At 40.2% G+C, this 15899-nt stretch overlaps 1 protein-coding gene across 2 annotated transcripts in view; it reads left to right on the forward strand.

Annotated features, from left to right (window-relative positions):
- Positions 1 to 15899, forward strand: part of EXOC6 (exocyst complex component 6) — a 155157-nt gene that overhangs the window by 62162 nt on the left and 77096 nt on the right. For both annotated transcript variants that reach the window (XM_075534170.1, XM_075534169.1), the window contains exons 15-17: positions 412 to 521; positions 4813 to 4924; positions 6550 to 6684. In XM_075534170.1, the coding sequence (XP_075390285.1) occupies positions 412 to 521; positions 4813 to 4924; positions 6550 to 6684 (357 nt within the window). The remainder of the gene's footprint in view (positions 1 to 411; positions 522 to 4812; positions 4925 to 6549; positions 6685 to 15899) is intronic.

Raw genomic sequence — 15899 nt, forward strand, 5'->3', positions numbered from 1 at the left:
TCTTTCTCCTGAGGAGCGATTAGTGGTTTCGAACTGGTGACCATGTGATTGCAGCCCAACGTGTAACCACTGCACCAGCAGGGCTCTAGGTGTGGCGAGTGGGGAAGAATAAAACCAGTGACAGAACTATCATCAAAACACACAGAGGCATGGGCAGGGAGATGCTTTCGTTGCTTGTTAGAAACCTGGCAATGTGATTAAGAAATGGGTAAATCGCCGTCATAGTTCCTCCCCAAATACTTCTTTTCTTTAAAATCTCCCAAACAGCGTGCAAACTATAACAAAGTACACTTTGTGATGCAGCTATTGGCTGTGGATTCAAATATGAAACCAGTTGGTTTTCTCTATATCATTATGTAATTAAAACATTGTTTCCTAAATTTAAAAAAACCCTTTTTTTTTCTTATGCAGCAATCTTTCCCAAAGAAATTCCCCATGTCTCAGTCAGTGCCTCATATTTACATTCAAGTTAAAGAATTTATTTATGCCAGCCTTAAATTTTCAGAGTCACTACACCGGAGGTAAGTTTACTAATAAGAAATGTAATTTTATTCAATTTATTAAACATGAATGCTATTTTTATGCCATGATTCTTTAATAGATGATGCCCTCACTAGGAAAATATGTATATTTTAGTGAAATTGAAGGTAAGTTGCTAACAATCTGATCATTTATTTTTACTGAAGTATTTTAAAAGCAAATTCTATAAATAATGACATTTTATCCCTAAACACTGATGTGTTTCTAAAATCGATAGAGACATTTTATTTCATGAACACACTTAACATAGCAGAAGGAAAAAAAAGCAAAACTTACTGCCATCAAGTCGATGTTGACTCACAGCGACTCTATAAGGACAGGGTCCAACTGCCCCCGTGAGTGGCTGAGCCTGTGACTCATTATGGGAGTTGAGTGCACCTGCGAAGCAGCTGGTGGTTTCAAACTGCTGACCATGCAGTTAGCAATGCAGTTCATTCTTTGATATCAATTCCCTTGTCATTGCTGGTATTTTCTGTTTTCTCAAATTATCCCCAAAGTGCTTACTGGTAGTTTATAAGTTTGTTTTAGGATCTAAATAAAGTTAACTGTTTTTACCAATTCTCTCTCTCTTTTTTTTTTTAAATTTTTTTAATCCTGCATGAGGAGGGCGGGCAGCACACACTCTGACAGTGTGCCCTCCCTGGGAACCTGTCTGCCACAGTGCCCTGGCCTGTTCACAACAGCACCACTGCTGAGGAGCCAGGCCAGCACAGTTGGCCAGGCCGCTGACCCCACTCCAGCCAGAAGGAGGGCACATGGGAGAGGGAGGCCTGGGACAGACAGCGACCTGGGCTGCAGACAGACACCAGGAGTGGTGATGTTCAGAGCAGACAGCAGGGCAGAAATTAAGTCCACTACCAATTCTCTTTTCTTATGGATGTCATTGACTTGTTGACAATCTGATATTCTCTTTATTTAATTATTTTTATTTTTAAATTTTTATTATTTTTTAATAGTTTTATTAGGGGCTCATACAACTCTACATACATCAATCGTGTAAATCACATTTGTACATTCTTTGCCCTCATCATTCTCAAAACATTTGCTCTCCTCTTCAGCTCCTGGCATCAAATCTGATATTCTTAATAGTTTTACTTGGTCTTCGCTCAGATATATCTGAAGTGTGAAGATTTATACAAAATCAGCAAACTAGTGCAAGGTAGCGGTAGCAGATTGGCATCCTACTTAGTAAGGGAGCGTAGCTTGGGCAGCTATAGTTAACTTGATTCTGTTGGCAAATCTTGTGTGATAAAGTAACATCCACATTTCTGAAGATAGAGAACGTGATAACCAAACTAAAAACCAATCACACATCCATCAAGTTGATTCGGACTCATAGCAACCTGATACCAGGTTTTTGAGGCTGTAAATCAAGAGAGTGGAGAGTCTCAACATTCTCCTGGGGAGAAGTTTGACCCACCAAGCTTGTGCTTAGCAGTCCAGGGTGTATTGACAGTGTCGTCGGTGCTCTTTAAGGGAATGTGGTAGTATTCCTAGTTTGCTGACAAGGAACCTGAGGCCCAGTGAGGCTATATCCTTTGTCCAGGATAGCCTAGTTAGCATGAGAGCGGGGATGAAAGAGTAGGTCCCATGTCCATAAAAATGCAACATTGAAGAAGAGAGCAGTAATGTTGGTGGAACCTTACTCTTTATACCACACTTTGGTCAGGCTCCCTCGATGGATCCTGCAGTGTAGTCAGAGGAAAATTTCTGATTAGGAGAACTCTCTGAGTAGTGAAGCTAGGTTTTATGGCGACTGCCTCTCAGGAATCCATTCTTCCAAATATAAACACTGAGCAACATGAGAAACTCTTCTGAATTTCAAGTGGAAAAAAAAGGCTTGAAGTCTGAGAATTCTTTTTCAAGCGGAACACGATGGTTGTATTTTACTTTATTGTATCTGTGTTTCTTATTGTAAGTTACTACAAATCTTTTTTGATTTAAGCAATGTACAGATTAATGGAAAATGAAATGTGCGTCCCACCAGGGTACATCGATGTTGGATCACAGGAGTGGGGCATGGGAGGAAATACGTAGCACACACATGCCTAAAGCACAGCATGTGTTGTGATCTGCGGTTTCCATAAAGCAGAGGTCCTCGTTGTGTCAGCAGCCGTCACACCATGCAGAAAGTGGTCAGAAATGCAGCCGCTGACCTACGGAACTAGAAACTCTGAGAGGGGGGGCCCACAGGCTTACGAAACCCTTCAGATGATTGTGATTCAAGCTCAAGGTTAAGACCACTTCCTTGAGCTTCACCACATTCCACCGCCAGCCTTTGGTCTCAGCATCTCTAAAACGCTATTTTAAAGTCAACCAGCTTTTGACCTCAGTCATTAAACTAACTAGAGATAGTGTATTCTGCCTAGTGAACAACATGACACACTCATGTAATCTAGCATATGTAAAACAATTAATACAAATGAATGCTAATTGAAGAGAAATAGCACAAAACAAGTGATATTACAAAGGTAGGTTTCAGTAGTCGATAGCTCTTGGAACTCAAATGGTCTGAGAACCACCCATAATTGATGCCTACATCATTTTTCATTTGACATTCTGAAGTTTGATCTAAGACATAGAGATGTAGAGGTCAAGGTCATAAGCGTCCAGCTCTGACATATCCTACTTTGAGTCTTCATGCTGACACTTACTAACTATAGCAGGATTTGGGGTAAGTGACTTGATTTTTTTAAACCATCAGACTGTTTTGTGCATTAGTGATGTACATCTAGTAGTAACAGGTACTAAGGTGCCAGGCAAGAGCAAAGCTGGCTGTGATGGATAAGGTTCTGGGTCAGCTTAGCAGGGCTGTGATCCTACAGTTATGGAATATTGTGTAATGATATGTAGGCATTTTCCATTTTGTGATCTGCTATGGGCATTCTTCATTTTTACATAAAGCCAATTTTCCCACAATCGCCTGGGCTTGGGAGCTTCACCATGCTGCTAAGTGAGGAGTGAGTATATTTGTGAACTCTCAGATGAAGACGTTAAGGGCTAGAGAAATGTTGGCTTACATTTTGGATGGACTTGTTTATGTACTCTCTAGTAGAGGCTCCAGTTGAGAACATTTAATTCTCTGTTGCTGATGAAATGAGCAAGATAGGTGCTTTCATCTATTATTTTGAGGTAAATATATACAATCAAAAGAAGAAACATTACAAAAAATCTCCCCTTAACAGTTATCTTCTATAGGGATCCAGCCTCCCCACAACCAAATGGGTCTAAGAGGCGGTGTGTAATTGATAGTTAGTTAAAATGACATCAGACAAGATAAAGTATGCAAGGGCTCACCTCCTCGGAGCCAGGTCCAAGCAGAGAGAGCGAATCATGTAATCTCATTAGTTATATAATCTGGGGCACGCAGGCTAGGTAAGCACACAGGAAGGGGTTGCTCAATAGGCATGCACGTAACAGGAGGGGGCGCGAACTAGGGGTGTACACGCAATAAGAAAGGGAGGCACTAGGGACACACATGTGACAGGAAGGCACAAATGTAACAAGATGGTAGGCTCTAAAGCCAAGATGGCAGCCTATCCTCGGTCATCTGAGTTGGCTTGACCTTAGGAGTCGTTGAGGTCTTCTCCAGGGGAACAATCTATGATCCTTAGCAGAAGGGAGTGGGCCCTACTTAGGGTGGGACAGACAGTAGGGTCTGCTAGCTTTTGATGGCAGACAACCTTCAGGCAGTTGACCTCCATGTGTATAGTCAGTGGCCATGTGTTTGCAAACAGCACCTTAAATTTGGCATTATTATGGGGGACCTCATGGGGAATAACTTTTACTTAGGAGAATGTGCGTGGGACACATCACCAACCCACGACCTTGAAGATTTCCTCTACGGGAGGCTTGGCCTCCCAGACTCCTTAACGTATGAATGTTGAGAGTTTGTCCGCATACACTCTCTTCCCTTTTCTGTTCCCCACCTTCTTTCAACTTGGCTTAAATGGAATAAAATTGTATTTAAGGATTATACATTGAAGGTACATTCCTGGACGTACAACATTTGCCTCTCCTATCTTCCCCTTTAAATGTAAATTAGGCTAGCAACCTTGGGAAGCCACAGGGCAGTTCTGTTCTGTTCTGTAGGGTTGCTATGGGTCAGCATGGACTCAATAGCAGTGATTTTGAGTTTTAGGTTTTAATTTGTTTAAAGATAAAAAGAAATGAAGCAATTTTTTAAAGTAAGCTTTGTTGAATTATTACTTAGCATTGCTAACTAAATTGTTCCATTGCAGAAAGCTTAGTGATACCAACCTTTGTTTTTAGTTCAACAGAAATAGATGACATGCTTAGAAAATCAACGAATCTGCTGCTGACCAGAACTTTGAATAGCTGTTTACTGAACCTTATTAGGAAACCTCACATAGGTTTGACAGAGGTAGGTTAAAAAGATACTTAGAACCAAATATTTCAATGGAAAAAGCAACTGTTATAAATTAAATTATTGCTGGGTATCATTGCTGAGCACCATCTTTAAGCCAGTTCTGTATTTTATATTTATAAATACAAGTGAATGTTTTAAAATAAAACATTTGTAAATTCAGTAACTGTCAAATAAAAGTGTCTACATGGGAACAGTATATCCAGGCATACCTCAGAAATAGTATAGTTGTGGTCTACGAGGGGGTACCCCCTTCAAAAAACAGAGAAAGCTCTGCTGGGTGGAGCTTTCGTAGTACACATTGTTCCCTATAGGCGAGCATCAAGCAACTGGTTTTGAGTTAGTGCACCCAGTGGCATCACCTGGGAAGGTTCTCTGTGGTCACAGTGAATTTTTTCATTAAAGCAGTTTCCCTGGAACCTCGTTTTTTGTGGTAGCTAATTTAAAAGAACCTGTGTGGGGCTGTGAACATTTTTTTCCTGCTCAGGAAACATGCTGCTGTGATGTTGGACAGAGTTTATAAGGACAGTGCTACGGGGAAACTCAGGTGTGTGAGTGTCAGTTGATGACAAGCCTTGTTTTGATGTCCATCAACTTTCTGAACGGATGAAATTGCCCACAAAATCCATGCACTTGTGCTCAAAAACCCACAGCCACTATTGAAGAGATGAGGAAGTTATCTGGACTGTCTTGGAGCTCGGCTCAACAAATTGTAACAGACTATTTGGGAATGAGAAGGGTCGGTATGAAATGTGTGCCTCGGTTCTGACTGACCAGGAAAAAGCATCAAGTGGAAGCATGCTGCACTTTGAAAGAACAGCTGAAGCGACCCAGACTTTCTTTCCCCTCAGGTCAATGCTGGGGACAAGGCATGGTGCTATTCTTATGACCCTGACAGTAAATGTTAATCAAGCCAGTAGAAGACGCCATTGTCACCTCACCCTCCAAAACTCATTAAGTGAAATCAAAGATCAAGGCAATGCTCATTTGTTTTTTGTTTTTTAATGTGAGGAGAAGAGTGCATTTGGAGTTTGTTCCACCAGGTCACACTGTTAATCATTCTTTTTGTTTAGAGGTTCTGAAAAGATAGCATAACAGTGTGTGACAAAAAAGGCCTGACTGATGGCAGAGAGGGACTGGTTTTGCCACCGTGACTGCACCTGCTCATGCAGCTTCTCTGTGAGCCAGTTTCTGGCAAAAAGCAGCGTGCCTTTCTTGCCTCAGCACCTGAGTCACCTGACCTCCTTCAGTGTGACTTCTTTTTGTTTCCGCAAGTGAAGAGGGACATGAAAAGACAGCGATTTGATGACATAGAAGAGGTGAAGAAAAAAAAAAGGGAGGTGTTGTCAGACATCTAAGCAGATGAGTTTGGAGAAGGTTTCCAAGAATAGAATTTAACAAATATATTAAGTGTAATAGAGAGTACTTTGAAGGTGATAAGACTGTTTTGTAAAAAAAAGTTAAATACATAGTTTTGGGGAAAAAAACTTTGTTTCCTTTTGGGTACCCCCTCATATTGTATAGTAACAGGGTACTTCTGGAGTAGTGATCTTGTTTTTCAAATTCAGAATACTTTTGATACATGTGGCCTGTATTTGATCAGATATATTTGTGTTTTCTAGCTAGTGCAAATCATCATAAATACAACACACTTGGAACAAGCTTGTAAATACCTTGAGGACTTTATAACAAACATTACAAATATTTCTCAGGAAACTGTTCATACCACAAGACTTTATGGACTTTCTACCTTTAAGGTATGTAAAATCTGAAGTTTTACTTCAATCACTAGAATCCTACTTTTAAAAATTAAAGACACAATCTGTTAGATATTTGATTTCATTATATTGTTAAGAAATGAGAATTACAAGTTGTTATCATTGACAACAAGTAGATAAATATTTCCTTTTTAGCATTTTAAATCTTTTATAAATGGAAAAAAGTACTTCTTTTTCACATTTTGTACGTATTTTAGAGATCGTAGTGCTGACTTAGATTAATTGCCTTTCTATGAAGTCTCATTTTTCTTTTTTTAAAGTCTCATTTTTCAATAATTAATTTTATACATAATGTATATGTATGTGTGTTTGGGAATTAAAAATCCCACAGCTAATTAAATATGTATAAGGTTGCATTACATTTTTATTGACTCTGATTTGAAGCAAAATGAATGTTGCCACAGTCCATGTCATTAGAGTCCTCTGTTTTCTGATTGGAAAGATTTCTACTTATATTATGGGATTTTCAAAAATATTAATAAATACTTTAAAATAAAATGTAAACGTAAATATTATAAATTTATAAAATATTAGATTACGGATTTGACATACACAGATTAGACACAAGTAGTTTGGTAGTATCCCTTTGCATTAAATATTTTGTTAAACCAGTGGCACAATGTCAAATAATAGGTGAGTCAACGGATTTATAAAATTAGCTATTAAGTCTGAGACGGAAGCCTGGACAGGATTTTATATTTTAATGAACCCTAGTTTCCTCATCTGTCCAATTAGAATAACAACATAGCACTTAGCTCCCGTGTTTATTATGAGGGGGAAAGGAGGAGGTGTCGGACACAGTTCCATCATTGCATATCATCTTTGCTCTGAGCATTCCATTAGGTGCTAAGGGGACAAAAGTGTGTCCTTGCCCTGAAGAAACTCATAAGGCAGGGGGAAAAAAAGTATAAACAAGAGGGTCTGGTAAGTACTAATGCACCCCAAGAGATTCCACACAGTTTTTGATATTTATGCATCGTAGGACAAATTGCTGCCTGTCATCAAAGCATTGAGCTTTCAACCTTGCATTAGGTTTACACAGCCTCCTTTTTTGCTTTCTCTCTCCTGGGTGTTACGTGTGCTCTCTCAAGAGCTTTTGTAAGGCTGAATCATCAGCATGTTTAATAGTTAACATTAAATTAATATGCTGGTACCCTTTCTGACTAAAATATGAATTGTGATATCCAGTGTATCAGGGATCTACAAGAAATTTTCCTGGTCATTTATAAATTAAAGAGCATAATGCTCTTAGATTCAGAAATCTTGGAACTGTATTTTAAAAAATCTGCCTGTTGGGTGGGAATATATAGAAATGTCAGATAGTTTATCATTCCATTGATCTCTTCAGTTGTCAATAATAGTTGAAACTACATCAGACATATCATACCTCTTGATGGATTTCCTTGGAAATCAGGAAATCAAGTTTTACTCTAAATGTAATGGAATAATCTTTGTTTTTAAGGTTTTTTTTTAAGTTGTTGTTTTTTTCTTGAAACTTTAAAAAAAATTTCTTTTTTTATTTCAATCATTTTATTAGGGGCTCATACAACTCTTATCACAATCCATACATACATCAATTATGTAAAGCACATCTGTACATTCATTGCCCTCATCATTCTCAAAACATTTGCTCTCCACTTAAGCCTCTATCATCAGCTCCTCATTTTCTCCCTCCCTCCCCGCTCCCCCTCCCTCATGAGCCCTTGATAATTTATAAATTATTATTTTGTCATATCTTGCCCTGTCTGACATCGCCCTTCACCCACTTTTCTGTTGTCCGTCCCCCAGGGAGGACATCACATGTAGATCCTTGTAATCGGTTCCCTCTTTCCAACCCACTCTCTCTCTACCCTCCCAGTATCACCACTCACACCCGTGATCCTGAAGGGATTATCTGCCCTGGATTCCCTGTATTTCCAGTTCCTATCTGTACCAATGTACATCCTCTTGTCTAGCCAGACTTGTAAGGTAGAATTCGGATCATGATAGTGAGGGGAGGGGGAGGAAACATTTAGGAACTAGAGGAGAGTTGTATTTTTCATCAGTGCTACATCGCACCTTGACTGGCACATCTTCTCCCCTAGACCCCTCTGTGAGGGGATCTCCAGTGGCCGACAAATGGGCTTTGGGTCTCTACTCTGCACTTCCCCCTTCATTCACTATGGTAAGGTTTTTTTGTTCTGATGATGCCTTATACCTGATCCCTTCGACACCTCGTGATCACACAGGCTGGTGTGCTTCTTCCATGTGGGCTTTGTTGCTTCTGAGCTACATGGCTGCTTGTTTACCTTCAGGCCTTTAAGACCCCAGATGCTATACCTTTTGATAGCCGGGCACCATCAGCTTTCTTCACCACATTTGCTTATGCACCCATTTGTCTGCAGCAATTGTATCATGGAGGTGTGCACCCAATGATACAATTTTTTGTTCTTTGATGCCTGATAACTGATCTCTTCAACACCTCTTGATCTTACAGGCTGGTGTGCTTCTTCCATGTGGGCTTTGTTGCTTCCCTGCTAGATGGCCACTTGTTTATCTTCAAACCTTTAAGACCCCAGACACTATATCTTTTGATAGCCGGGCACCATCAGCTTTCTTCACTACATTTGCTTATTCACCTGCTTTGTCTTCAGCGGTTGTGTCGGAAGGGTGAGCATCATAGTTTAATAGAAGAAAGTATTCATGCATTGAGGGAGTACTTGAGTGGAGGTCCAATGTCTATCTGCTACCTTAATTCTAAACCTATAAATATAGGCCCATCGATCTATTTTCCCATCCTCATTTATAATCTTTTTTGCATATGTACATGTCTTTATCTAGACCTCTATAAATGCCGTTTGCCTCCCAGCTCTTCTGATTTCTATTTGATGATATGGGAACAAGAGTTGTTTTGAGTTCAATATTTGAAGGTCACGTATTCCTCAGGGTTGCTTTTTGTTTATTTCAAGAGAAAATTGTCTCAAACTGTGCTATGAGACAGTGCTTAAACAGGGAGAAATGTTAAGTCAATATTAAAGTGAATGGTTGAGAATTGGGAAATTTTCCTTCATGAGTCCAGTGCCTATTTCAGAGATGATTGGAACAAGTGTTGACTACAGCCATTAGTGTGGATGCTCAGATCACCTCTTTAGGCTAATTCTTTTCAATCCAGTGATCCTACACAATATATTGTTAATTAGGCACTTATTATAGAAATAAGCACTTTATATGAACCCTCAACCCACATGTCCATTTTCCCATTCTAAAAAAAAAATCACTATGAACACACAGAGGGCCTGTTCTTGTGTCATGCTTTTTACTTTATGAAATAATGCATAGATTATCTTGTTCGCTTGTCTCTTACTGTGCTGATTTGGTTAGTAATACAGAATAGGTACAAGTGGTTCTCACTCTCGAACAGTATCTCAAATGTAAACTAAATCCCCCCCCCACCACGAACTACTTAATGTCAGACTTCTCCTAACTGAACATATTCGAGTCAGAGTGGATGGGGGAAATGGGAATATTGTCTCTCTCTCTTTCTTTTTAGATGATGTTTTTCAGGCCACACAATTTCCCTATATTTATATTCTTTGTTTTTTTGGCTTTTTTTGTGATAAATGTGTGCAACATACAATTTGCCATTTTAATAATTTTAAGTGTACAATCAGTGGCGTTCATCACACTCACCCTATTGTACAACTGTTCATACTATTTGTTTTCAGAACTTCTTCACACACACGCCCCGCCCCCAACAGAAGCTTTGCTCTCATTAAGCGATTCCTTGCCACTCCTGTGCCCCCCAGCCCATGGTGGCCATTCATCTGCCGTCTGTATCTATGCCTCTGTCTGTTCCCGGCTTTTCATATCAGTGGCATTGTGTGATATTTTTTCTTTTGTGTGTCTTATTTCATGTAAGAATTTTTTAACGTTTTATGGTGAATTGGGTGACGGTTTGCAAAGCGGATCAGTTTTACACTCAACCATTCCTGCACACTTTGCTTTCTGTGATCGATGACAAGCCCCACAGCATACTGTCACCTGGCCTCGTAGCGCTCTCGTGTTCTGTTGCCATTCCTCTTTCTTTCCGAATTCTTCTGAACGTGGTCCTTTATGAATGCTGCCCTTTTAAATCTCAGATGTTTGATGAATCTACAGTGTACATCCCTTCCTAGTGTTATTGTTCTTTGGAGACCTGTCTGTTGTTAAGCTGAAAACTGAGCCAAGGAGGTGAATTCCATTCCAGACCTGAAGGAACCGGCCGGGAAGTTCCAGGACTCTTTGCAACCAGCAAGCCTGTCCCTGTGATTCTCGCCAGGAGCTTCTCCCAGAACCCCTTCAGAGCCATGTGTAGTGGTCGCCGGGCAACATCTAGTGCGTCTGCGCATAGGCTGGTGGAAACCGATGTTCTCGAGGTTCATTAGTTTAGTGGACCAATTGTTTCCATGTCTCTGATTTTCTTCACTCTCCTTTTCTTGGGGAGAGACCAGTAGTTAGCTGCACCTCTGATGGTTATTTTCAAGCGTTTAAGATCCTAGTGGAAAGAAAAAGACACTCGTGGATCCTCGCCCAGTAGGGGCAGAGCACTGTCTGTGGACTAGGGGAGCAAGGTTTTCAAGGTTCACTTAGATCACAGCGCGTATTAGAGCCTCATTCTTTCATGGCTTGATGATTCCATTGTATGCATATACCGCTTTTTTATTTTTAATTCCTTCCTTTGTTAATGTACACTTAGGTCATTTCTACCTTCTGCCCATTGTAAATGCTACTACCAAGAACACTGGTGTACACCCTGGAGTCCTTCTTTTGAGTATATGCCCAGGAGTGAAATGACTGGGTTTCACTTCCTGAGGGGCCAGAGCCGTTTTCTGGGGTGGCTGCTCTCTCTAGCATGCCCGTCAACAGTGCACAGGGCTCCATTGCGCCCACAGTCTTGCCACACTTGCTGTTTTCCGGTCTTTTGTTAGTGGCCATCTTCGTGCTTGTGAAGTAGTGTCATTGTGGCTTTGATCTGCGTTTCTCTGATGACTGCTGATGTGGAACATCCTTTTATCTGCTTGCTGGTGTCTACTTACCTTCTTTGGAGAAAAATCTATTTAAGTCCTTCGCTTATTTTCTGATTGAGTTGTTTATCTTTTTCTTGCTGCACTATCAAAGTACCATTCCTTTGTGACTCTGTCCAGGAAAGAAATAGCAGGGTTCTTTGTCTCTGGGCTGCTTCTCTACTTCGTGGGGCTTTTCCCAATATTACGTCCCTGAAAAAAATCTTTTGTTTTGAACCCTGGCAGTGATTACAACCTTTGAAATGCCTAGAAGGCATTTTATTTTTGACACTTATTTTATCTGCCTTTTTAAAATCTGCTGTGACCATCTAGCAAAGCTTTTTAGGATTGTATCTAAAGAGACGGCAGTAGAGAGAGGGGGGGAGTAGGAAATGAAATTGTCCTTGCTTAAAAGCCTGAGATGCCTGCCCATGGAGCAAAGACATAGCATATGGACTTAAAAATCTCTTAGTGGAGCGTAACATACACATGTAAACATGCACTAATTATACACATAGATCTCACTAAAAATGAGCACCCCAGGAAACTGTGAGCTCACAAATAAGGCATTTACTAGTATTGTGAACCATTCAAACCCACCAGCCACTCTGGGAGGAAGATGGACAGCCTACACCCTAAGGATTTGTAAACTCCCTAACTTTTTGGAGCCAGTTCTCTGTCCAGTATCAGAGTTGACTAGACAGTAGGGAGTTTGGGGTTTTAGTGTTGTGAAAGATTTCCTTTGGAACTGGAAACACAGGGAATCCAGGACAGTTGATCCCTTCAGGACCAGTGGTGAGAGTGGTGATACTGGGAGGGTGGAGGGAAGGGGGGGTAGAAAGAGGGAACCGATTACAGGGATCTACATATAACCTCCGCCCTGGGAGATGGACAGCAGAAAAGTCGGTGAAGGGAGACATTGGACAGTGTAAGATATGACAGAATAATAATAACTTATAAATTATCAAGAGTTCATGAGGGAGGGGGGAGAAGGTAAAAAATGAGGAGCTGATACTAATGGCTCAAGTAGAAAGCAAATATTTTGAGAAGGATGAGGGCAACAGATGTACAAATGTGCTTGACACAATTGATATATGTATGGATTGTGGTAAGAGTTGTCTGAATCCCCAATGAAGTGATTATAAAAAAAGAAAGAAAATAGAAAAATAAAAGAGAGAAAACAAATCGCTTCAGTGCTGTGAGTGATTCCAACTCACGATGGAGCTAAGACAGCCCGCAGGGTTCCCAAGGCCGTAACCTTGATGGAAACACACTGTCACACATCTTTCTCCTTCGAAGTTGGTGGTGAGTTTGAATTGCCAGCCTTTTCGTTAACATCTGAATGCTTAATTACGGAGTGACCAGGGGCTCCTTCTATTAGAGATTATTAAAATGGCAATGTTTAATAAATATGATTTAAAATTTTTTTAAAAAGAAAAAGATTTTCCTCCCTCTTCTCTCCAATCCTTAGTTCTTTTTCCTCGGTACCAATACTTTAATGACTTATAACAATACAAATTAGTTTTGTCATTTTTAAGCTTTTAAAAAATGGAATCATATAGAGTATTTTTGGGTCTAACTTTACTTCTTGGACTCAACATGTTTGGGGATATATAATATGTTGTATGTAGCTGTAGATTTTTTTAACTCAGTATAATCCATTATATAAATATTATTGGTACCTGAATTACAGTATAACTTTTGGCCACTCACAGACATTTTTTTCTTCCCTGGATTTTTACTGGCTGTATGACCCCTGAACAACTGATTTGTTATTGTGCCAGTAAAATCGAATTTTTATTTTCTAGTAGTAAAATTATAAGTTCAGAACCTGATATACTCAGGAATTTTAAACTGAGAAGGTCTTACAAACACAGTTTTATAACCTCTTATTTTAATTATAATTGTTATGTTATTTCACATACATATAAAGTCGATTTATTACTGCTTTATGAGAACACTCACAATATTGCTTTCTGCAAATTTGTATTTCAATTTGGATTATTTATATGCCTGGTATGTAGTTATCTTTTGTTCTTTGTGGAGTGATCCTTTGTAATACTTCTTGTTTTGCTGTCATTATGGTTAAGGTAATGGATGTGACATTTCTATTCATCTCTGACTTTCTCCCAGGCTCATCTTGCCCAGTAGAGGGGGCCACTGTCATGCTTATAGCTGATTTAATACGTGTAAATGACATAAGATCCCCCCCCCCAAATAAATCAGAAAACTGTAAGAATAAAAAGATCAGGCAACAAATATATATTAACAAGAAAGAATAATTTTTAAAAGAATGAATAATTAAATTGCCTATGTAATGTAAGAGCAGAAAATAAAATAAGGAGATGCTAGTTTGCCATAAGCAAGAAAATCGAACAGAAAAGCAAATACATTTTTTCATTTGATGAGCAGAAATGGAAGGTCAACAAAATGTATACACTCCCTCACCCCCAATCATAGATTAAAGTGCTCAGCTTTCTGTAATTTGTCATCAGTAATCAGTTAATTATAGCCAGTGCCACTTGTAAAGATGGTGGAGAGCAGAAATAGAATAGGGAAGGAAACGCTTGGGGAGTAATTTAAAAAGCTATTTATATCAATGATTTGCACACCTGATGACAAGCAGCCCGGGCTACTTACGGAGTGGCAGATGCTACTGCATAGCTGCTCGGATGGCTTCTGAGGTGCAGAAACTCCTGCGAACTTGAAAGGTGAAACTGCAGCCGCTCCCGTCAGCTGGGGCTGCACATGAGGAGCGGCTCTGCGGCCACACAGCGGCCCAGCAGCCAGGGCGTTTGTACAGCAGCGGGGCCACCCTCCGGTCCCAGAGAGCGAGAACTGGGTTTGCATGATTCCGGATGGGGTTCAGGCTAAAAATGTGCACTCTCCTTTCCTGACTGTTGCTGTAAATGGAGTCGCTAGCAGGTGGCTCCATGAGGACTTAAGACGCTTATTTTTGAAGGTATTTGAGACTGGCCACCTTGCTAAAGAGCAAGAAATAAAATTCTGCCTTGTCTAAAATAGGGTTTTGATTATGTCCCAAAAGACAGTCCTGTGTAGGAAGTAATAATTCCTTAGAAGTTTTCATGTACAATAACAATCATTTTAATGTACCCTTGGGGGTACATTAAAGTTAGATTTATTGTAGAGAAAATGTATGATACTGTGCTAGGTGCTAAAGGAAAGATGTGGAATGGTTCTTAGCCTCTCACAAACTAACTCACTGGTGATTTATGGTCCACCCCCCCCCCCAAAAAAAAGCCTATCTCACTGCCTGTGTCAGTTCCAGCTCATAGCAGTCTATATCATAGATCAGATAGAGCTGCTCTGTGGGTTTCCGAGAGTGTAATTCATCCTCTCCTAAGGAGCGGCTGGTGATTTCGAACTGCTGACCTTGCAGATAGCAACCAACACATAACCACTGAGCCACAATATGTAACAAGTAGATACACTTAAATTTGTAAATATGTTTGGTTTGCAATTGCAGTATTTCTAAATATTTTCAATTTGAACATCTTAAAATGGGAGTTTGACTTTTTAGGACACTGTGTTTATTCTGCTGTGGAGCCTGAAGGTATAGAGGGTTAAGAGTTAGGCAGCTAACCACGAGGTTCACAAACACAAACTCACTGACATTGAGTCAACTCTGACCCATGACGATCCTATAGGGCAGGTAGATCAAAAACTCCGTGGAAGAAAGGTGAGGTTTTCTACTCCAGTAAAGAGTGGAAAGCCTCATCGCTGTCCTGTGGAGTAACTGGTAGTTTCAAACTGAGGACCTTGTTGTTAGCAGCCCAGTGTATAACCACTGTGTCATCAGGTCTCCTCCGTGGATGACAATAAGAGCAAACACATCTCTCTGGGAAGAAGTACAGCCAGACTGCCTCTTAGAAGTGAGCATGGGGGAGAGTTTGTCTCCACATATTGTAGCCACTTTCTAGAGAATGGTGTCATACCTGGTAAAGTAGAGGGGCAGTGACAAAGGAAGACGCTTGACGAGGTGGATTGACACAGTGGCTGCAAAACAGTGGGCTCAAGAATAACTCTAATTGTGAAGATGGTTCAGGACCTGGTAGTGTTTGGGTTTGTTGTACACAGGGGCGCTATGAGTCAGAACTGACTTGAAGGCAACTTACAAGAACTTTTTCCTCTTTGTCTCTAGGAATAGCCCTT

Source organism: Tenrec ecaudatus, chromosome 16 (assembly GCF_050624435.1).
Source record: "Tenrec ecaudatus isolate mTenEca1 chromosome 16, mTenEca1.hap1, whole genome shotgun sequence".
In the NCBI taxonomy this organism is placed as follows: Eukaryota; Metazoa; Chordata; class Mammalia; order Afrosoricida; family Tenrecidae; genus Tenrec; species Tenrec ecaudatus.